The 24,995-nt window shown below is 36.4% G+C and overlaps 1 protein-coding gene across 1 annotated transcript in view; it reads left to right on the top strand.

Moving 5' to 3' along the window:
- Positions 1–21,090, top strand: part of LOC145669789 (tubulin alpha chain) — a 31,000-nt gene extending 9,910 nt beyond the window's left edge. Inside the window, exons 2-4 of the mRNA XM_081738131.1 lie at positions 10,221–10,440; positions 11,894–12,195; positions 20,012–21,090. Coding sequence (XP_081594257.1) covers positions 10,221–10,440; positions 11,894–12,195; positions 20,012–20,833 — 1,344 coding nt within the window. The 3' untranslated portion in view covers positions 20,834–21,090. The remainder of the gene's footprint in view (positions 1–10,220; positions 10,441–11,893; positions 12,196–20,011) is intronic.
- Positions 21,091–24,995: the final 3,905 nt, after the last annotated feature.

Raw genomic sequence — 24,995 nt, 5'->3', positions numbered from 1 at the left:
CCCCTTAAAGTTCAAAAACGCCACAAAACCGAACACAGTTTATGATAATATTCAGTACGCACCTGTTACTTTTGACTTTTTCATTGTACTTCCAGTTTTCCCGTATAAGCACTGTCCAGTTGCAAAGCAATATTTACTTTTCCAAAAGTGTGAATTTTAAAACTCTTCTCATGTGAAGCCGAAGATTCGTTTTTTTTAAAGTTTGAGCATAAATGGTTTAAATCTGTTAAGCCTGATTTTGTCCACGATTCTTCACCACCAAACAAAAACACGGAAAGCAAAATAGTGCATTTTTTACTTCGCACCCACACAACCAATCATTAATATTGTATATATCTTTTTTGAACACTCATGAACTGCCTTTTACCTGTTTTGATGCTCTGTAGGCCTACTATGTCTACGTCTGGCAATGGCCTTCCAAGTTCTTGAATCGCAAGTTTCTCCTCAGCCGAGAGCTGGGAAAATTACTTCTTTTTTATCTTTTATACAGAATTCATTATATAGAATTGATTCAGAATTGTAAATCATTCACAGTATTAGAACACATACACAACACAATCACTAAAAACGAAACCCACTCGAGAGGTATATGAATCAGGAATGCCACATATACACCCACACACACACACACACACACACACACACACATTCGTGAAGAAAAAAAAAAATCATTCCAAATCATCAGTCTTCGTTGTAAGGAAGCACTGCACTATGAATGGAATATAGAACATTGCTTCCACATGAGACTAAACAATGCTTATTAATGTTATACGTTCTGAAAAGCAAACTCTGAACCTGCCAAATGTAGGGTTAGCGTGTAACAGGAGCCACAAAGAACGCCAAACAGCATTGCTAACCAATCCCAAATGCACTGTAGCGTTTCCCATCACACAGTAGTATACGGATAGTCGACTATGAAAGAAATATGTATATACTAAAACACTATCCACAGATGGAGAGCTGTTTTACAATTTTTAACATAAACGTCTGGTGGGATAATGTTTTGGAAAGCAGAAATGTGATCTTCCATTACATTAACCCAGGCTCTAAGGCATGGTTTTTTCTTGATTGGCAATTCTTGTCAGAAGCAAAATCACACATGGTTAAACGAATTTCGTTGTGTTCGGAAATTAAGAAATCACATGAGTTTGAGTTTGTCCAGTTCAGCAGCGAGACTATGAGGCGTGGACCTACTGATTACGTGGAATCCGAACCACTTGAGTTCCCGCCGGGAATCTAACCCGAGTCTCCCGCACCAAAGGCGCGTACGCTAACCTTTTAGCCACGAAGCAGCTCAAGTATGATTCTTTATATTGATGTATTAAAATTTTAATTATAAATTACTTTACTGCTGAACGGGACGTTAAATTCAAAAACTCAACTCATAAATTATTCAACAAGAATCCTTCATTATCTACATATGCTAATAATTAATTTGTAAATGCGTGTTTACTTTCGTTTGTTTTCTAATTTACTACGTATTTTTAATTTTATAATTCTGCTATTACTTTTTTTTAAAGGCATCATTATATTGGTTTGCTTCAGCATAGTCCCGTAATTTAAATATATGAAAGCATAAACATTAATTTCGTTCGTTACTTGATAGCACTGGCGCAAATCCCAGGGGGACAAGGACATGCCCCCCAATCTTCGACCTGGGGGACTGTCCCCCCCAATAATCTTACGTGAAAAGTGCTTTTTGGGATAAGTGTGATTTGTGTTCCACTAATACAAAGGAAAGTGAGATGAAATTGGTTTCTCCTGGCTTTTCCATTTTTAATGAAAATAAAGGTATGCAAGTATGCGTGACGTAACCTCATGTGACATCTTATCTTCTCCTCTCCCCTAGACCCTAGCATATGAAGAGTATATAAACTACCCAATGTTAGTAGAACCCTTCTTTTCAGTAAATGCGCATTTAATCCATTTGTAGTATCAGCCTAGGTATCTACTCATGCTTCGTAAGCTAACTAACTCTATGGCCTATGGAATCCGGAGGTTCAATGCCGCGTTCACAAAAGCTCTCCATTGACTTCTATCTTTAGCCAACTGGATCCAGTTTCTACTTTGGATTCCTTTTTCCGTGAGATCCATCTTAATATTGTCCTTCCATCTGCTCCTTGGTCTTCTTAATGGTCGTTTTCCGATTGGTCTTCCAGTCCAGACTTTGAAAGCGTTTCTACTTTTTTTTTCATCCTAGCTACGTGGCCTGCCCACCTAAGCCTACTAGAATTGATGACCCTAACAATGTTTGGTAATCCGTATAAATTATGTAGTTCGTCGTTGTGAAATTTCCGCCATTCCCGTTCCTCTTGGGTCCGAATATTCGTCTCAGGATCTTGTTCGCAAATAATTTCAGTCTATGTTCTTCCCTCAGAGTAAGAGACCATGTTTTGCAACCATACAGAACAGGCATGATTATCGTTTTATATTTTTTAAGCTTAAAATTCCTCGACAGAATTAGCGACAAGAGATTTTGAACTGAATAGTAACATGAATTTCCTGTTTTTAGTCAACATTTAATTTCTTCTTGAATATGATTTTCGTTTAATATTGATCCTAGATATTTGAAAGTACCCACTTTATCAAAAGTATTTAATATTTTAACGCATCCATAATTTGCCGTATTACGGTCCCGACGCACTTCCATGTATTTATTTTTCTCTGCATTTACTTCTAAACCCATGTCCCTGCAAGCGTTTAATAAGACTTCTGCATTTCTTTCTATTCTCCTATCATCCTCTATTAAATTTACATCAGCGTACGACATAACCTGGTGAACACCGTTCAACTCTAGGCCCTGGTTGTTATCTTTGATTTTCCTTATAGCGTATTCTAGGACAAAGTTGAATAATAATGGCGACAACGCATCTCCTTGTCTCAGGCCATTCTCGGCGTGAAAGCTGGTGGACAAAAATTTTCCTGCTCGGACTTTACTTTGGGATTCATTTAAACATGCCTTAATTAATCTAATTAGCTTTTACGGTATTCCAAAATTCTTTAAGAACGTTGTATAATGTTTCTCTCCTAACCGAGTCGTAAGCCTTTCTAAAATCAATAAATAGTTGATGTACCGGGGTATTTTATTCCCACTTCTTTTCGAGTACTTGGCGAATGGTAAATATTTGGTCGATAGATGATAGATTTCGTCTAAATCCGTTCTGATAATCCTCATTTCATCTGCTTATGGGGTCAATCTTGCTAATAGAATGTTTAAAGGATTTTATGGGATGTTGACAAGAGAGATGTCTCGATAATTAATACAGTCAGTTTTGCCGCCTTGCTTGTGGATTGGAACAATGATAGATTCTTTCCACTCTTGTGGCAACTCTTCCTTGTTCCAGATGAGGAGGATGAGTTTGTGTATCTTATTCCACAATTTTCCCCCTTCAGCTAAAATTAGCTCAGCCGGAATTTCATCTACACCCGGAGATTTGTTTCTTTAATTATTTCTTTATAGCGATTTCTACTTCTATTCGGTTGGGTTCTGGAATATACAGTTCTGCGGTGTGTATCTCCCTTTCTCCATGCACATTAGTTTTTGGCTGCGTTTTAAGCAAATCGTCAAAGAAATCTTTCCATCTATTAAAATGCTATCTGTATCAGTGAGAACTGTTCCGTCACTTTTCTTTAATATAAGCACGAGGTTGGTAGCCTTTCTCAAATTAATTGATCCCTTTATACATGTCCCGAATGTTTTTATCTTCAAGTTCCTTAATTTTAGCTTTCAAAAAATTGCGTTTCTTTGTTTTAAAAATCTTGGAAGTTTCCCGCCTGATGTCTACGAAATTTTGTGTAGTTACTTCATTCGGATTTTGTAGCCAACGTAATTTTGCCTGTTTTCTCTTCTCTGTTAGTTTAATGCATTCCTGGTCGAACCATGGTTTGTTCCTACGTATTTCTGCGTGTTTCAATTTTTCTTTTGAGAGAGGGTGCTTCGTAAGCAAAGAAAAGAATTTAATTGCTGGAATATTTTTCTCCATAATCTTAAGATTACATCTGTTAACTAAAGAGTATATGACATGCGTCAGATTTCTATAACAATTCTTGTAATCCGGTTGAGATTATCATTATTTTGCTCAAATAAGAGTATTGTTGTGTCATAGGCATACATAATTGATATTCTTTCTTCATAGTTTTGGATAAGTCATTATTTATATTATTATATTATAAAACAATTTTAACGTGGATCTTTGTGGATGCCTAATTAGAAACATACCAATTATAAATATGCATGTATTCAGATTTCAGAATGTGTTCACGGCAGTGATTTGTAATTCTGATATGTACTAATACTTCATCTACATTGCCTAATATATAATACACTCTAGAACAGGTTCACCTCAGAAATCAGATGCATCTACCGTAATGTGAGTTTCATCTCCCTTCCCTAGAATAAGCCTCAAATCTGCCCGCCTCCCAATGTTGAAGAAAACCAATGGCGTATTTAGGATTTTGTTTCGAGGGGCTATGCCCAACACAGGAAAGGAAGTGGGCAATTGCCCACATGAGTTTGAGAATTAAATATATTTTAATTTATGCATAAATTGAAGTTATAATGGTAAGAATTGCAGACCGATAAATCCTATATGATACAAAAATTTAGGAGTGAATCTAACTCTTTATTCTATTCATAAAAGAAAGAGGAAGCATGATCTTAACCTACCTAATTTCCCGGGCTAATTATTCCTCCGTTTTGATTTTCTTTAATTCAAACATTTCCTTCTTTAAAAATAACTAAACGATATAATTTTTCCTTTGTTATAATAACTAAAGTCCCGTCATGTTGATATCCGCGCAAGTTTGTATGGATATCACCAGTTTCGCTTATCAACTACTCTTAGTTTTGGTGTTACTGATGACGGCCGACTTGAATCACAACTGACAACGGTCGATAAAGTAGGATACACGAAACCAAAGAAAGTAACGTCAAGAAAAAGCAGAAAAGTATGAAGGACGACAAAAGAACAAAAAGTAGTTCTTACATGAAATGAAATTTGACAAATACAGTATTATTTCTGAACAAAAGGCATAAGAAAATGGAAAGTCGATGACACTCGTAAAAATGGTAAGAAGTGTTATTGTACGTGGAATGCGAAAAACTAACAAATTTATTTCAGGAGAGCTTGAGCCCAATAGCCCCCTAAATACGCCACTGAAGACTATTCTGCTCCCCTGATCCTGCACAGCATTGTTTTTCAACTTCATAAATATTGTGAGCATAGGTATATAATATAATATATATAATCATCATAGGTATTCTACCTTTATTGGCAGGTCACTTGCCGCAGCTGAGAAGCTTCCATGCTCTACGGTCCTCCGCTAACCTCTTCGTCTTCACGTATGATCTTTGTTTTTATATCATCCATTAATTGTAGTCTCCTTCGCCCCCTCACTTTCCCGCCACCATACCCTCTAGGACGTTCCTCATGATACAATCTCTTCTTAGGCAATGTCCCAACCAGTTTCTCTTCCTAATAATATCTAAAAGTGTTCTTTTTCTCACCCACCATTTCTAACACATTCGTTTTCCGCTCGACCCAACTAATTCTTTCCATTCTTCTCCACACCCACATTTCGAAGGCTTCCAGTCGATTTTCATCACCTTTACGTAATGTCCACGTTTCTGCCCCATACAACACAACACTCCACACGAAGCATTTTATGAGTCTTTTTCTCAACTCTTTATTCAAGGTCCCACAAAACTCTTTTCTTCCTCCTAAAGCCTTATTTCGCCATTCCTATCCTTACTTTTTATTTCACGTTCACACTTCATGTTATTACTAAGAATACTACCCAGATATCTAAAACTATTCACTTGTTCTATTTTCTCCCCTCCTACTTTTATATTTGGCACAGACCCCTTCAGTCCAATCACCATGACTTTTGTCTTTCTAACATTTTCATCCCATATTCTTCAAAACCCTTTCTCATTTTTTCTAACATTTTATTGATTTTCTTTTCAGATTCTGCAACAAGCGCCATATCGTCTGCAAATCTTATGCATCTAATCATTGTACCTCCTACCGAAATGCCATCATGTAAACTTTTTCATTATCTCTTCTAGATAGACATTAGTGTTGGCGAAAGGCAACATCCTTGTCGAACTCCCCTTCCAATTGCACTCTTCCGTCAGTTCTTCCCCTATCCTAACACTTACTTGTTAGTTCATGTATAAGTTTCTTATGGGTCTTCTATCTTTCCATTCCAACCCTATCTTTGTTAGAACTCCCAACAACAATTCCCAATTCACGCGGTCAAAGCCTTTTCTAGATCAATAAATATAACATACACCTCTTTCCCTTTTTCTATAAATCTTTCACCGATCGCCCTTAATAATCCAATTGCATCTCTTGTGCCCTTGCCTCTTCTGAACCCGAACTGGTCCTCCTCAACTTCTTTGTTCTTTCATATAAACTTTTGTTCAGTATTCGGAGCAGAATTTTAGCTGCATGAGATATGAGACTAATAGTTCTATAATCCTCACATCTCTTTGGGTTCGATTTCTTAGCCATCGGTATCATGATAGTTTTCAGAAAGTCTTTTGGCCATTCTCCTGTTTCATATATTTCATTGCATAGTCGGAATAATTATTTTTCCCTTGTCTCCTATATTTTTAATGAATTCGATTGGTATGTTATCTATTCCGGTTGCTTTTCCATTCCTAATCTCGGATATAGCCTTTTGAAACTCATCCCTAAGAATACTAAAACCTTTATCATCCTCGCCTACTTCATTTTCTACTTCAACATTTAGGCTACACGGTCTATCCCTACTCTCATATAAGTCTTCAACGTATTCTTTCCACCTTTCTATGACCTCTCTCGCTGACTACCTTCCCATTCTTATTTTCTACTGCCATCAAAATACCCCCTTGTTTCCTCCGAAATTCCATAATTTCACCTTGTACATTTCCTCATATTTCCCAACTCTTTCTAATTCTATGTCCTAGCATTTTCTTTTGTAAAACTCTTCCCTCGCTCTGTCTGTTTATATATATATATATATATATATATATATATATATATATATATATATATATATATATATATATATATATATATATATATATATATATGGGAAGACAGATTTGCGCAGATGCTTGATAGTATAATAAAATTCAGAAATCTTTCCTAGTACGAAAAGCCTTCTCGTTCACTAAAATCCGTACTGCGTTGCAGGAGCACTACAACGACCAGAGCCTTTAACTTCTGAAATAGGGGAAAGGAGACTTAACATTCGCTCCAATTGCCATGCTGAAGAAATCTAGTCGTTGTATGCTTGCTGCAACACTAACATTAGCCGCCACTGATAAATATGATAAATATTTTAACGAAGCGTAAGATCATACCTCTTTGTAAAAAATCAAACATGTGTTAATCTTACACTTGAAGTTGAGTTTTATTCTGTCTATAGTCAATTACTTATAATTTCGCCATTTTTCGTTAATATTCACAGGGAGACTACAGATATTGAAGAAATTTGCAATTGTAACACTTATTTGAGGAATTTTTGCCCATTACAACTTTCTACACTTTTAGGTGCGGGTAAGCGTAAGCAAAACATACTAAATATTGTTTGCTTACAGTTACGAAATGTCTAGAACCGTTCCTGCTCCCTCTTTGCTTTTTTACCTTCCTCAAGCGAAGGTGTCTATTACATCATATTGAGTGTGTTGGAGGGCGTTTAGTTAGACTTTACTAGCTCAATATACCCATCCTTCGCATGGGGGCAGTATTTGGAAGTCAACGCCTGTGGAAGTGTTACCATTCATCGCGAAAACTGAATCTGACACTAATATCGATAATTTTGGATTATTTTTACAGTTTTTATACTACGGTATACATCCGGATGCCGTATTTATAGGCAAATCGGTAGTTTTTCAATAATTGCTTTTGATGGTCCCCTTGAATTTTACTTATGTCATGTGAGATTTTCATGTTGCTCAACGCAAATCATTTAGGAAATAATAAGGAAATGAGTGACAAATTATATTTTTTCAAAAATTATTTTGAGTGGTGCACCAAAAGTAAACCTGTACGATCAGAAGTTATATTAGCAAAACACGCCGCATCAGTTGTCTGTTTTCACTTTCTCTCATCTGATGTCGCTTAAATCGAAATCTTACGAATTTTCTTTTCAAAATAGAGCATGCTCTAAACAAGAGAAATCTCATAGGGTCGTTCAGAACACAGGAAATGATATGCGAGCTGACGCCATACACGTTAAGATTTTGACTTTAGGACAAATCGTAAGAAATTTCCTAGGATCTATCCTATAGTGTGTATATATGGCCTAATAGAACAATTATGCAAACAGTAGCGTAGCCAGAATTTTTTTTCAGGGGAGGCCAATGAAGGGCCCAAGAAAATTTTGAGGGGGCCATCTCTTACGAATGAAAAATGTTATTTACACACACACACACATAACTTCATATATATATATATATATATATATATATATATATATATATATATATAGATAGATAGATAGATAGATAGTTGAAGTAACTTAATGCTACTATCCTGTACTTGGTTAGTAATCAGAAGATTGTAGCACTGGTTCTGTGATAAACTTCGTAATTTCTCTAGTAGTTTCAGTTTTGGGATTAAGCTAGTTAAAACCGTTTAAAAGAAAATATTTCTGAACGATTTATTTATAAAGAATCACTCACTGACTTTTGTTAGCCTTATTTCCTCAGGCTTTAGTTAGTAGTATAGATCTACCAAGCGCTGACTGTTTTCCTTGGAGATCGCTAGTATAGCTTGTTAACATCGCAGCAGGTTTCTACAGAGTTGCCAACGGTCAAGAGCGTTAGGAAACTAGACGTACTAGAGAAAAGACCAGAAGGTAGTCGAGGAGAACCAGTATCAGTAGCAAATAGGTGTTGGTAGTATCCAGTATCTTAAATTTTCTCGAATGATTGGGATACGAACAACAGAAATAATAACTTTTGTTCTCTTTTACTGTATATTAAACAAGACGTCTCGATATTAAGATTATTTGATAGTAATATCAAATTATTTAACGGATGCTATGCATTTATTCTATGTCGCCGTGATCAATGGAAATTAATTACGTAGTGTACGAAGACTTCTTATTCCAATACAAGTGTAATGTTTTACTGCAGTGCGTGCTATTTGTAAGTAAGCATCTCTTATTTTAGTATGACTTTCAACATCGAAGCGAATGAGAATGCGACTGATTTTGTTTTTGTTTTTTCTGGTTGTCGAAAACAACGAAGATAATCAGATAATGGACAGAGGTTAAAAGGAACGTTCAGATGGTGAGGGCAATTTACACCTGATAGATTTCAATGAATTAGAACTTACTCTATAACAAACAGAAATCAGCCTGAAGCTTTTTACTCGGAACGCAGACTATTGCAAAACACTGTATTCTGTGGTTGGTAACTCTATTGTCGAGAGATGTTTTAGTAATAGTTTCGCTTGTATCCACTATCAACTCACAGTTTGTCGACCTATCACTCTGTGTAGCAGTGTGAGTAGCGGTATCACTCTGTGTAGAGAGCCAAAAATTTGAGCAAGGGGGCCTGGCCCCCTAGGCCCTCCCTTGGTTCCGCCACTGTATGCAAATAATAGTGGACAAAACTTCGACCAAGGATGTTATAAAATAGTGGATCTGCCCATACAACAAAATCGTGAAGCCATACGTCACAGCTTCGCCACACCTACTATGCCCACTCTGCGCCACTAAGATTGCAATGTTTCGAGCCAACATGGCGGAAACGAGAGTAGCCAATCAGACGTGCTGGATCAGACGATGCTCGGTTTTTTTTTTTTTTGGCTTCATTGAGTTCATATGAATAAGATACGTATAGGCAGATTCTCTATTTTATAACATCCTTGACTTCGACTAGGGCTCGAAAAAATTCCAGTTGTCATTGTGACTGTGTAATGAGTCTAGCGCCTAGCTAATTTAAGGGCAATACACATAGGACTGTTCCAAATAGAATTTAAGCTATGGCACCTGACTCTCAAGGATATTTGTACAGCACTAACTTTGAAAGTGAGAGTCTGTTGACTGAGTAGCTTTAAAATATCTAATCCAGTAAAACAATCAGTTAAGAATCTGGACAACAGGGTTGTTGCTGTAGAAATATCCATGAAGCACAAAAATACAACAGTTATTTTGCCTGATGAGTTGGCTATAACTCAAATTTTATTTGAAAGACTAAAATACATTATTATTTGTTTCAGCGTGAATGCATTTCAATTCATATTGGTCAGGCTGGAGTCCAGATGGGTAACTCCTGCTGGGAATTATATTGTCTGGAGCATAGCATTCAGCCCGATGGTTTGATAGTTTCGGACAAGGTTTATCAGCATGACGATAACTCGAATACTTTCTTCAGCGAGGCCGGTCCAGGAAAGAGGGTGCCTCGATCGATATCTGTTGATCTAGAACCTACAGTTGTAGGTAAGTACTTGATTACGCTTTCTATTTACCATAAACTCCTCACGTCGACATTTTAAAATTATGACCTGAGATGGGTTTCGTCGTGAATGGAGGATTTTTTTTTTTTAATGTTTCCGCCTGTAAATCAAATAAGAATGTTGTCTATTCAGTTTCCCTGCTCACTTAATTACGGAAATATAATCTACACTAATGCATGATCAAAAAGCTATTGTCGATCTAGCAATATTGTCATTGACGTCACATTCAAACAAATCAGGATGTGGGATGACTCAGTCATTTGTCAAGTTGAGGAATAAATTCCTCAACATAGGGACTTTTGACTGGAGAGGGGGTATTTTAAAAGCAAATTTATTAAATAAAACAATCTTCTGGTTATATTGCTCATCCAATTGACTTTGAAAGCCTCTGGGGAATTAAAAAAATCTTTTTCACCTTTTGGTTACCAAGCAGATATATATTTTTCAGTAATTTGGCTGATTCTCGTCTGAGGCATGCAAAATTAACTATTACTCAAGACAATTTGATATTTTGGGGGACATGATGGTTCAATAGTAAAGCGTTCCTGAGTGGGGTCCCTAATTCGATCCCAGCTCATGTAGTGGGCTTTTTGGTAGACAGTGTTCTTGGGGTTTCTCGGGGTTTACTTTCCACTCTTCATTCCACAATTTCATTCATTTCTCATCGCATTCTGCTTTAGGCTAGCCGGCATAATCGTAGGACGTAAAATTGAGATATTTAATTTCATTTGATATTTTCTTAGGTCAGCCGCGCACTGATCAGAGGCAAGGCAATTCACCAAGCCGAGGTAGAGAGGATGCGGAGAGAGATGAGCGAGGATCGTAATCACAGCGTTAGAGAAACCTTTATCTGGCAGGTGCTTGATTGAATGCGTTATGAGGCTGCTATATTGCTCACAGTATTGTACCTCGACTCGATCCTGTCCCCTGTGAGGTTTAGCCCTGTTTAGAATATGGGTCATTAAATTTTCATTATTCATTCATACTTATATTTTTATGGTAGCTTCACTCTGACAGAATTCTAAATGTATGGATTTCTAAAGGTTTCTTATGTTAATACTAAAACTTTTTCTCGCAGTAAGTATTAGGGATATTTTCAAGTATAAGGGATATTTGATATTCTTTTGAGAACCTAACTTCACTGCAACTGCTTCATTATTTTTACATTCCACTCCTTTAAACTAGGTTCCTGTCAGACCTTGAAAACCTTAATATTACAAGACAAAGTTTTGGATTTTTTTTTCTAGAACATACCACGAAACGTATCCTGGGCCTTGGGCTATCTGAAACTGAAATTAATTTGCCTATCTTTAACGGTAAGCTTAAGAAATTTACCCTGAACTCGTTGCATTATGAACACTTCCTTCGCAAATGAATAAGTTCAAATATCCTTACATCCTTCGATCTATTGTGAATATAATAAACTATATTTCCAGATCAAATTCGCCTGGGCCCTTACCGACAGTTATATCATCCTGATCAGCTGATAACTGGAAAGGAAGATGCAGCCAATAATTATGCGAGAGGCCACTACACGATAGGAAAAGAGATTGTGGACATTGTATTAGATCGTATTCGTAAGTTAACAGATCAGTGCGAAGGACTTCAAGGGTTCCTAATTTTCCATTCTTTTGGAGGAGGTACTGGCTCCGGCTTCACTTCTCTGCTAATGGAGAGACTTTCGGTGGATTATGGCAAAAAGAGCAAGTTAGAATTCGCCATTTACCCTGCTCCTCAGGTAAGAGAAATTGCAGTCTGACGTAAACTATTAGAAATCTTTCAAAAACTTATTTTCATACATTAGAGTACGTTTGTTTTTCTTGGCACACTTCCCGCCTAAAAGATGGATCTGTCTGCAACACGTTGTTGCCACGCCACGGTTAAGTTGAGAGTTACAATACGGTAGGAAACACAGCAAAACGCCACACCACTCACAAATCACTGTAACACACTTGACGTGTGGCAACTAAGCACTTCAAATACCCGCCAAATAGCAATGGCCTCATTTGATGGGCTTGCTGACAACTAACGTCACCTATACGACAAAGCCAGTGAGACATCTATTGGGCTAAAACGTTCACGTGAGTGCTAGCGAAAAATACTTTAAAGGCCAACCAAGTGCACTGGCGGAAAAAGTGTGCCAAGATAAAACAAACTTTCTCTAGTTTTCAAGTATTTATATTGCTGCTAGTCTTCTTTTTAGTGCTTAGTGAAAAATGTCAGGGTGAGAATTGTAGTGTATTATAAGCCCAGGTCATGAATAAAGATAAAAGAAAATGGAGACTAAAGTTGTTGAAAATAGATTTTTACTCTAAAATGGATTTTTTAAAAACTACTCCAGCCGTTTGGTATTCACTAGTGTTCGTAGGTTTCCGTAAGAATTTCCCTCAACTGACTAAAAAAATCACTTTTATCATTTTTTCCCTATGACAAGCTATGATAAAATTAGCTATATTAAAGGAAGTGTCAAGTACTTATTTTATTAATGTGCTTTCTGCTCCTATTTGTAATATTTTTTTTTTAATACACACGAATACACCCAGCCAACAATGGGTCCAAAGGAAGCCACTTGGAACACACACAGTTGATGTTCTGTTGGTTTATTTCTGAAGACGACAAATCTAAGCATTTCTAGTCAATCGGTTAGCGCGAGAATTTCTGTTTTCAAGTTTTATTATTTTTAAAATCCCCCTTTTTGCTAAATGTACCTTTTCCCTCGAACTACGAACACTGATTCACATTGGTATCCCCCCTCTCTAAGTGAAAAAGCCACGTTGTCAATTCAGGAAGCTGTTTTCTTGGGACTTCGTGCCAACAATATAACATTATTAGAAAATAGATTGGAGGTATTGTAGGTTCCCTCACACAATGTGCACATTCCCAGTTTGCTGAATTGGAAACGTTGCTTTTGTATTTAACATAGAGTACGGTACTTTATCAGTGTGGAGTCTAAACAGCTGGTGCAGTTGAATTTTTTTTTTTTTTTTTTTTTTTGATAACCACTTATTTTCAACATTTTTTTAAAATATTATTTTAGAATATTTGCTCATAACTGAATTGGCCTATGGCCCCGAATTTTGGGTACACTATCTAATTAGTCCTAAATTTTCATACCGCAATAAAATAGTAGTAGTAGAACGTACTGCTATTTTTTTTTTTTTTTTTTTTTTTACATGTAAGCTTGTACAAGATTAATCTTTCACCTAAAATGTTCATAAGTTTATTTGAAATCAAATTAAACTCAACAGTTGTTTACAGCTGTGATATAGATGATTGGGACCTACGTCTGCACCTGAAAATATAAAACTTCAATTGAGGTTAAGAAGAAAGCTTGTAAAATTGACGTATTTAAATTTCTAGTTATTCATTGCAATTATGTTTACAAAACACAAACCATCGAAAAGCATCTGATGTATATGAGTACAGGCAAGCACCGAGAAAGTTTTTGTTCGGAAGGTTCCAAGTTTTGAGGGATGGTCCAATATAAGCCACTACGTCTGAAGTCAGGCCCGTAGCCAGCCCAAAAATATAGGGAGGGCGGTTGAAGTTAGGGGGACGATCAAACCATTTTAGTTCATTTGCAAGCCTACCGTGAAAACTTTAGGGGCCAGTAAAAATTTAGGGGACGGCTCCTCGTGGATACGGGCCTTATGTAGTATTGAACGGGTATTATTGTGCACCCGAATACTTGCACCTATATTTTTGGAAGAAAATGATAAAAAGATTTTTTAAAAATGAGTACAGATGAATTGTCAGATCAAAATTTCATGCTACATTTTTTAACAAGTATACTTTTATTGAGAAATTGTACAAATGTGTGTTAGGAAGTTTTGGGGGAGGGTCCGGATTCAGAAGATCCCTATGGATGCTTGTATAGTCATTCTTTTATATATAATATAATATAATATAATATAATATAATATAATATAATATAATATAATATAATATAATATAAAAAGAGTATAATAGATGAGTCATTCTTGACATGCTATTGTATTTTTTTTTAATATGAAAACTGAAATATATGATGCAAATATACTTCATTCTTTGATATACGAGGGCAAGTAAAAAATTTACTTTCCATTCTAGTTTATTGACATGCAGTGGCGAAGCGTACTATGAGGCTCTGAGGCCGAGCCTACCCTGTTTTCTACCATATATTTATTTATCCTTGTTTTCTTACAAAATAATCAATACTTCAACATTTCAGTTTTTCGGTATCAAAATAATAGGTTGGAAACTCTTAGAGACCCTTCCGCCTGAGCTTCACTAGCTCGCTCGACAGGCTATGCTGCTCAGGGAGCAAAGCTATTATTGCTGGGGATTGCACGCATTGTTGGGAAGGTGCGAAGGCTCGCCTCTGAGAGTTTAGTTTTAGCATTGAAGGCATCTTTCAATGCTAATGTTATAAAATGATTTCCTTAAGTGTAAGAAGTTTCTGTGTAGAATTATATATTTCTATTAGTGATATCTTGTTTAATTTAGGTATATACTCTTAAAGTTATTCAGAGTAGCTGTTTTTTTTTTCCTACATGGGGCCTGGATGACAACTTGTTGAAAATAAGTCTGATACAGTAAACATATATAAATTTACCAAAGACTACCGTACAGGATAAAATATGTCTGTGTAATTTTAGTTGAGTTTTCCATTTCATTGAATCAGTGAGGTATTTAAGATTTTTTTTCAAGGACTTTGCTTGTTTCGGGATGGGCTTTGCCAACTTTATTCCTGGAAATGTGAAAATTCTGCAATATATATATATATATATTACACAATAAAAAGTTGCGATAAAATTACGGTAAGTGCTTAAGCCCGGAAGCCACCCCCTTAAATATGTCATTGCATAGAATACAATATTAAATATCTTGTTAATGCTCAGAAGAAAATTCATTTGAATCAAAGCATTTCTAGTAGTCATTATCATATGATGCATTAATTAAATGCAGTATTGTACTTGCTTTGAAGTGGGAGATGCAAGTAACAGATACTTATCCAAGAAATTTGACAGTTAACTGTAAGAATGTCTTACTTTTTCTCTCGCTCCAGTTTCAAATATGCAAGAAATGAAAACAGCAAGTGAGGAAATTCCCCTTATCCCCCATGCAAATCCCAGACAGAAGAAAATATGAACTGCACTTCAAAATTGTAGTGGAGCTAAATGGGAATAACCTATTGCGTGTTTTCCTCATGTAAATATTTGTCGAATAATAATAAAATATTATTTCCACCTACTTTTGATTATATTATTATTCTTGTTAAATTAAACAAAAAATTCAACTATGTATACACGCACATAAATTTAACTCTAAACAGTGTTAAATACAGCTAAGAAAGTTCTATAAAATAGATTTGGTAGTTTCTTTTAACTTAATAAGGAAAATAAAATTCTGACTATAATTTTAAACATTTTGATACATGAAGTGCTATTTATTAGTTTATCGGACCTACCCTACTTGTGGGATTACGCTTCGCCGCCGTTTACATGAAGCTAGGGTTATACTATGCACATCCTTTTTCTATGTAATCTCCCTCCTTATCAATGCACTTGGCTTAAGGTCAACGAGCTTAAGTATTCCTTCCCAATAAAAGATTTTCGGTTGGTTGTGAAGCCACATTTGCACCGCATTTTGCACGTCTAACTCTGAGGCAAATCTGCGACCACGCAAAGCTTCCTTGAGTGGCCAAACAAGTGAGTCAGATGGAGCTAGGTCTGGGCTGTAGGAAGGTTGTTTCAATAACTCAAATTTCATCTTGTTGATGGTTCCATAGTGTGATGAGCCGTGTGTGGCCGTGCATAGTCATGCAACAACAAAACTTTCTTCGACAACAAACCCTGGCGTTTGTTGCGAATTGCTGGCTCAGGTTCTTTTCCAACATTTCACTATTAACTCGTACTGTTGATCTTTCCCTTTTCTACGAACTCTGCCATTATGAGCAGCTCGCGCCGTGTGGACTTTGTGGTGGACAAACACAGTGCTCGTGGGTTTTCTCGGGTTCTCCTGTTTCCTCCCACTTTCTTCATTCCACCATTTCACTCATTTCTCATTATCAGTCTCCTTTAGCCTAACCGGCATAACCGTGGGACGTTAAAGATTTCATTTAATTTTTTCTGCCATTATGAGCCCCTGAGAGCAGTGTTGGGTAAGTTACTTGTAAAAATGTAACGCGTTATACAAGTTACTTTACTTTCTCTTAAAATGTAACGCGTTACTTGCCCCCCAAAAGTAACTGTTACTTTACTTCGAAAGTAACGCGTTACTTTTAGGTCCGAAACTTTAAAAAAGTGAAAAAAATTATGACTTCAATTTTCCGTATAACTATTACTACCGCTATTATTATTATTATTATTATTATTATTATTATTATTATTATTATTATTATTATTATTATTATTATTATTATTATAACACTGTATATAAAAAGATAGGCGGTTTGTATTTGAATACTAAAAAACTAGTTGATTGCCAACTTCGGTAGTCGTGAAGTCTAGGAGTCAAGGACATTGTTCACGAGCTTCTGAATTTGGGTTGAGGGTCTAAGTTGAGTATTCGGGCTCGAGCCAAACACTGTTAAAAGTTAGAGGGCACTGGCCAAATATCTTCAAAACTGCTCGGCCAGGGTTTAGAATTGTCAACGACTCGAGCAGCTCGGCTCACAGCTCATTCACTATCGACCCGAAGTCAGCCGAGCCAACAGCTCTCCCAACCGACTCGGCTCAGTTGAGCCGAGCCAAGCAAATGGCTCATCCCTACCAAGCCAGCTCGAGCCGATGGTTCACCCTAAGTGAGCCTGCTCGAGACATCTTCTCAGTTGAGCCGAGTCGAGCTGAGCTTGTTATAAAAAATCTCTTGTGGTCTCGCTATCGAGACGAGACGAGATGCGAGCCGTGTCCCTTCTCGCGAGCGACACTAAAAGTATTCCATATTACTGTTTAGCTTACAATTCTCATGGCTTTCGGTTTCCAGTGTAATCAGGCCATGATTTCAAGACGACTTAAAACGAACGAGCCATTTATCAAACTCGACTGGACTCGAAACTTGACGCGATAAATTGAATTGGCTCGGAACTCGACTCGAAGATATTACCCTTGACTCGAAACTCTAATCGAATTCGAGTCGAGTCGAGTTGAGTTTTAGCTTGACTCGTGCTCATCCCTATACGTTAGGAAAAATGGTTGCTTATTATTATTCTCTTAAACTAATTATATAATAATAACAACAATGTTATGTAAAATTAAAAATAAAGAATATAGAGAAACATTACACTACTCTATAATTAACGGGACTCTAGAATAAGCAAACTGATCTGAAAGAACTCCAATGTTACATACCATCAGCAAACTATTTTCTAGTAATAAAGTAAGCCTGCTCATAAGAACACAGTTTATTCATATTAAGACCTTATTGTAAATCGTTAATTATGGCACCTTAGTTGTTGATAAATATTTTCCGCCGGGCCACTTCAGACACTTTACTTTTAAATTCTGTCCACCATCATCCTCAGCTCTTAAGAAAAAAATATTCTTTCAAATGTTCGAACGGTAAGATATTTTCGTTCTCCATCTTTATAAAAACACCACCAATCAAAGTAAAATCGACTACCGGTATCATTGCACTCCTAGTTCACTCACTGAATTTATTGATTTGGAGCTGTCAAAATCTACAACAAAATCTTCCAAGTGCTTGCAATCAGTACACGTGATTTCCCTAAAGCTGTCCTCATCTTCAAAAAATAGCAAGTGGCACTACGATCTTATCTGTTTCTCTGTGTGTCTGTGACTGTCGGTCACTGACATACGTAGTGCATGCTCGATTGTTTCATTCTGAGAAATTCACTTACACGAAAGAAACATTTGTTTCCGAAAAAGAAATATACATATATTGTACTCATCCGAAATGTAACGCGAAAAAAGTAACGCAAATTAGGTACGTTACTCAAATTTGTAACGCGTTACCGTTACAGTTACTTTGGAAAAAATGTAACGCGTTACTAGGAAACGTTACTTAAAAAGTAACGCGTTACTTGCGTTACGTTACTTCCCAACACTGCCTGAAAGTTCCAAAACAGTTAACATAACCTTTCCTGCGGATGGCTCAGTCTTGAATCTTTTCTGCGTCGGAGATCCAGGGTGTTTCCACTGCACACTCTGGCGCTTTGATTTTGGCTCATAGTGATGAACCCATGTTTCATCGCCGGTGACTATTCTGCTTAAAAATGCATCACCTTCGTTGTTGAAGCGAGTAAGTAAGCGTTGACAGACCCTAACACGAGTGAGCTTGTTCTGCAGTAAGCTTTCTTAGTACCCACCGTGCACAGACTTCATGAAAACTGAGCTCGTCGTGGATGATTTGATGGGCAGAGCCATGGCTGATGTTCAAAGCACCTGCTACCTCATCGATAGTGATTCGCCTATTCGCCAGAACCATCTCTCGAGCTTGCTGAATATTGTAATCTGTACTGGAGGTTGATGGCCGTCCTGCTCCCTCTTCATGCGTTACATTTGTTCGACCACTTTTAAACTTCTCGAGCCACAAAAACACATTTTTACGTGATAGTAAATCCCCACTAATCTAATCAGTGAGGGGAATTTTGTTCCAAAATATTAAATGGAAGAATTCCATCCCAGGATTTCGTACTGATTGAACGCTAAAGTACTTCTGATGTGCATTGCCAACTCTCGATATTACTGTTCTAAAAGCCTCCGAATTTGGAAACTTGACTGTAGCGCTCTTACTTTGTAACATTGAATAATTTGTGTAGTATTAGTTTTCTTTTAACGTGTAGACTTAATATGTAATTTGACATATTGCCATTTGTAGAAAAAAAAAAACTTTGTTGGGTTGGCAACACGAACTCTGGTCAATGGTGAAATGTATCTACACTTGGATACATTGCTATTGTGCTTTTTATATTAATTTGAAGACTGAATCCAATGGCACTATTTTTAAACATATCCGTTCATGGTACCAAGATAACCGTGAGTTGTGATATAAATAACTCTAAATATTTTCACGATGGATTTTCCTCGTGGCTTCATTTACGGATATGTATAAAAATAGTTCCGGTGGATTCATTCTCAAATTAGTATAAAAAGCGCAATTAGATATTTAATCAACTGCGAACACCTTTTTACCATTGATATTAGCAATCAATCTTGGATGTAATCCCTTAAGGTTCAATATACAAGAGAAACGTTCATAGTCCAAGTATGAAGTTGGTGATAAAATCCTGCAAGTCTTTGTATTTCACACACCATTTCTTGAAGTTTGTATTTATTTCTTAATTTCTAAGCTAAAGCTATCTCTAGTCTCTTGAATGTTTTCCTGAAGCTATGTGAAAAATTTTGATATAGCTTTGAAGCTTTTAGCCTGGAACCACGCACACAGAATTTACGAACGCTATACTGGTCTGTTAGTGCTCTGGAACATTACTGAGTCGCGAAAAGTCTACTCAAATAAGTTACCAGTAAAGTTTCATTTTACAAGGAGAAAAGTTTAAAATAGTCACAATTATTTCAAAACTGACTTCCTAAACAAGTTTTTTCTATTTACAGGTAGCCACAGCTGTAGTCGAACCATATAACTCCATTCTAACGACTCACACGACTTTAGAACATTCAGATTGTGCATTCATGGTCGACAATGAAGCAATTTACGACCTCTGTAGGAGAAATTTGGGAATCGATAGACCAGGCTACATAAATTTAAATCGTCTCGTGGGTCAAGTAGTGTCTTCAATAACAGCTTCTCTCCGCTTTGAAGGGGCTTTGAACGTAGATTTAACAGAATTCCAAACTAATCTTGTCCCATATCCTCGAATTCATTTTCCTCTTGTCACTTACGCTCCAGTGATTTCTGCAGAAAAGGCATACCATGAACAAATGACTGTTTCAGAAATTACAAATTCCTGTTTTGAGCCTTCGAATCAAATGGTGAAATGTGATCCTCGTCATGGGAAGTACATGGCATGCTGCGTCTTGTATAGAGGCGATGTTGTTCCTAAGGATGTAAATGCTGCAATCGCCGCTATAAAGGCTCGACGAAATGTTCAATTTGTTGATTGGTCGCCTACTGGATTCAAAGTAGGTATTAATTACAGAGCACCCACTGTTGTACCTGGCGGAGATTTGGCCAAGGTTCTTCGAGCTGTGTGCATGCTAAGCAACACTACTGCCATTGCAGAGGCCTGGAGTCGTCTCAATCACAAGTACGACTTAATGTTTGCTAAGAGAGCTTTCGTTCATTGGTACGTGGGCGAAGGCATGGAAGAAGGGGAATTTACAGAGGCTCGAGAGGATATGGCGGCCTTAGAAAAAGATTATGAAGAAGTAGGAATGGATACCACAGAAGCAGAAAATGATATAGATGAATATTAACGTTTTGTAATATTTTGTTAGCATTACTTTTTTCAGGAATATTTTTTTGAAATATATACAACCGTAGTTTATGTGAATGTGTATCAGAAGTAACGGTAAAGGACTGTCAATCATAGTGATATATAATTTTGTTTAGTAATATAACCAATTTAATGTATATGCTGTTAATTTTGAAAAATTAATGTAAATTTGTGAATATAATTGTTTATAGTTTTTCATTTATTACACTTTCATTAATAAAATATCACTTGAATTACTTCAGATTTTTTTAAGTGAAACCATTACTTAAATTGTTTACCAACTCAAACAGGGTAAGAACAATTTACGGAAAAGAATTAACCAATTTCTTCCGATGTACCAAGACAATTTTTGAAATTTTCTTTGATATGTAATTAGTTATACAATTTTCCCATAGTGAGGGTTGCCAGATTTTGTAAACGAAAAATAGGGACATCAATCTCGGGCCATAATGTCAGGGTTCCTACTCATTTGGTTAGGATCAATTAATTCCCTGTCTTTTGCAGGTAACTACTCATAAGTTTTCAGTTGATTCTATACACATTTAACACAAATGAAGCCCCACATGGGATTTATAAACAATGTAAAAGGTTACATAAGAAGAGCTGCCTACCGTCATTTATTCAGATTTCCTATTTGTTGTGTTTAACAGGTCCTAGATATTGCGCCAATTACGACGCACCCTACCACTTATTAGTTTTTTCTTTGTTGCGTCATCTGAGTCAAACTCTACCATAAAGGAAACCCAAATTTAGCATTTAGCAAGAAAAAATAATTTACACTAAATTTTAGAACGATAACAAGTAAATTTCTTTAAAGGCTTACTTAGCCTCTCCAAAAGTTTGACAGAAAAAAAATCCGGCATCAAAATTAAACAAGACATACCTTTATGCGTTTGACACTTGGTGTGCTAGAGTAAGCTGTTACGGAATTTTAACCTGAGAATTAGAGGAAAGTGGGTGAATACCGCGCATCAGTTTCTCTGATATCGCAGAGCATGTTATTTGTAATGAGTGACAGGTAGCGAACAAGGAGTGAAACCATACAACATGCTGTGCGCGCCATAACTGCACACACATGTTGAAAGACAGTGGGAAAGTATTTATAATTTGAGCACACACACTAAAACGTTGAGTGTTGGACGTGTTTTGAAGAAATTATGTTGCTAAGGTAACTAGGATACTAAGTTTTTAAAATATAAAACTACTACACTGCAATATTAGCATGTTCTGTTTTCAACTATTCTTTTGTGTGAAGGTGCATATGTGGTAATGGAGCGCAATGTATTATAAGTGCGCGGTTTTCGACCCCTCATTGTTTCTTAGGGGGCAAAATATACTCAAAATTTTTCCCCTCTTATTTTCGCAGATACCGAGAAAGTACTTAAGGAAAACTAGACGCAAAATCTGGACACAAGAAGCATTGTGCAAGTAGACTTGACAATAGTTTCTTAATGCTTGCAGTTGACCCTATTTCAAGTTTTATGATACTTCAAGTATTTCAAGTATAGTACTTAGTTTGTTATCTCTGCTTTTGGTATTTAAAGTTTATAGTACGTAGTAGATAATTAAATACATAAACATGTTTTTTTCTATGTTACATTGGATTATTTAATATTAGAAAATTATCTGCACGGTATTACTCTACAGAGGCAGTGAATACCGCGCATTTGGCTCACACACTTTTTCGCTTTTTTTCATAACTTAATGCAGTTGGCATAGCAGCTTATACATACGTTTATTACAGGATGCGATTATATGTTCCTGATTTCTTTTCATCCCAAAATATCTGCGTAATTCGCGATTAAACCTTAAGTGTGATATTCACCCACTTTCCTCCTCTTAAAAGGAGAAAGGAAAAAATATAAAACCAAAATTATTGAATGGATGCACAGTATCTTTAGAAATATTTATCCACACAACAAAGTATATGAAGACAACTCAATTTTATAATCGTTAAAGTGGGATTTCAAATGAATTTCGGAAACCTTCCGTTTTCTTGAATGTACTAGTTCTTGTAGGTTGAACTTTTTTCAATTTGAAGAGCGAAAACTGGGACAAACAGGCGTCCCGAGAGCCTTTTTCGGGACAGTTTTTACTGAAAACCGGGACGTCTGGCAATCCTACCCATGGTCATGGAAAAAATAAGATCAATGAAATATCATAGTGAATCCATTCTAAGTGATCAAGCATGTGCCGCTCGACCATCTCCAAAAAATCCAATTTTTTCATGAATGTTTATCCTATATCAGGGTACTTCAAAACCACAGAGGCTGGCGCCATTTTGCGGTTTTTTTTTTTTTTCGATTTTAGGCGTTTACGTTGTTTTGAATTTCAGCATTTATCCTACGAAATTGAAAATTGCAGGGCGTCTTCGACTCGTGAAGAGCTAAAATTTTATCTCAACATTTTTTCCTAAAACCGCTTGAAGGGGATGAAATCAGGATCTGCAGTAGCAACAATTTTGGACATTGAAAACCTGTTTGGGAAGAGGAAACAACTGACGTAGAGGTCTGAGTTTGTGGGTGCACGTACTCCGACGACATAAGTTAACACAAAAATTTAGACCTGTAGCTGCTCCCAAAGGTCTGAAAAACAGTCGGAAAATTGGGGAATTACGCCAATTTAGCATATTTCACTGTCCAATACCTCCACTTGGCCTGAAAAAAAGGAATAGTCCTTTAGTATATCATAACAGAAAGCGCGTTTCGTGTTTTTGAGCAGAAGGGGGTCAAAGTATTAAGTAATGACGTTTACGTTCCGCAGTCAGTATTTACAGCGAGTAAATGTTCACTGACTTGAGAATTAGATCAAGCGAAAGGACAACTCTCCTGCATGAGTTGACAGTTAAAACAAGAATAAATATGATTATTATTGATATAGCAAGCAGCAGAGCAAGGAGTACTTACGTTTTTTTTTTTTTTTTCTTTCTTTCTTCAAGGGTGCATTTTGACTTTCCTCGCCTTCTGCCAATAGCAGAATTCTTCACCAGTGCTGCTGTGGGTGTGATAGTGTCACAACTAGAGGAAAGAAACTAGCTTGAGAGCCTTGACTGGACTAACCATTCATCCTACTTTATTTTACTTCACATCAACAAATTACCAATAGATTTTATGAATAAAACACCTATAGTTTGACGTCATTACTTAATACTTTGACCCCCTTCTCTTCAAAAACACACAACGCGCTTTGTTGTGCTATGGTATATTAGACTAACTATTCCCAAAATTTCAGATTTTTATATATATATATATATATATATATATATATATATATATAATATAAAGTAAATCTCCAGGTCCATTGAAGATATTGAGTAGTGAAATATGTTAATTTGGCATAATTCCTCAACTTTACGATTTTTTTTCTTCTTTCTTTCTTTCAGGACTGGGAGCAGCTACAGGTCTGTAAATTTTTGTATACATTAACTTAGGACCCCGGACAACATGCACACACAAATTTAGACCTGTACGTCAGTTGTTGCCCCTTCCCAAACATGTCTTCAATGTCCAAAAAATGTTGATACTGCAGACCCTGATTTCACCCCCCTTCAAGTGGTTTTAGGAAAAGTTGAGAGATCGAAGTTTTAGCTCTGCACGAGTTCGAGACGTCCAGAAATTTTCAATTTCGTAGGACAAATACATGCTAAGATATTCAAAACAACGTAAATAACTAAAATCGAAAAGACGCAAAATGGCGGCAGCCGTTGCGCCGCCATGGGGTGTTGTAAAAAAAAAAAAAAAAAAAAATGTGGTTTTGAAGTACTCTTATATAGGATAAACATTCATGAAAAAATTTGATTTTTTTGGAGATGGTCGAGTGGCAATTTTTCTTTTTTCTCGATCACTTTGCATGGATTGATCCCGCAATGATAATAGATAAGTAATAATTTTTTCCCTAATATATATAATCAACGAGCTTACAAAGGTCGTTACTGAACTTTGTGTGTGTTGTTTGCGAATTTTTCAATTTTGCGGAGCTCTCACGATATCCATCTATTTCTACTATAATAGTAGAATCCATAGTAACTTCCCTAAAAGCGAATGGATTAAACCCAAATTTGGTAAGTTCATTCGTAATACAAATATCGAATCTCAGCCGTCATACTATTTCAAAATGGAGGCCGTTTGAATATTTATACTTAA

Source organism: Thermobia domestica, chromosome 14 (assembly GCF_964235325.1).
Source record: "Thermobia domestica chromosome 14, izTheDome1.hap1.1, whole genome shotgun sequence".
NCBI lineage: Eukaryota > Metazoa > Arthropoda > Insecta > Zygentoma > Lepismatidae > Thermobia > Thermobia domestica.
This window is presented reverse-complemented; position numbering and strand designations above follow the sequence as displayed.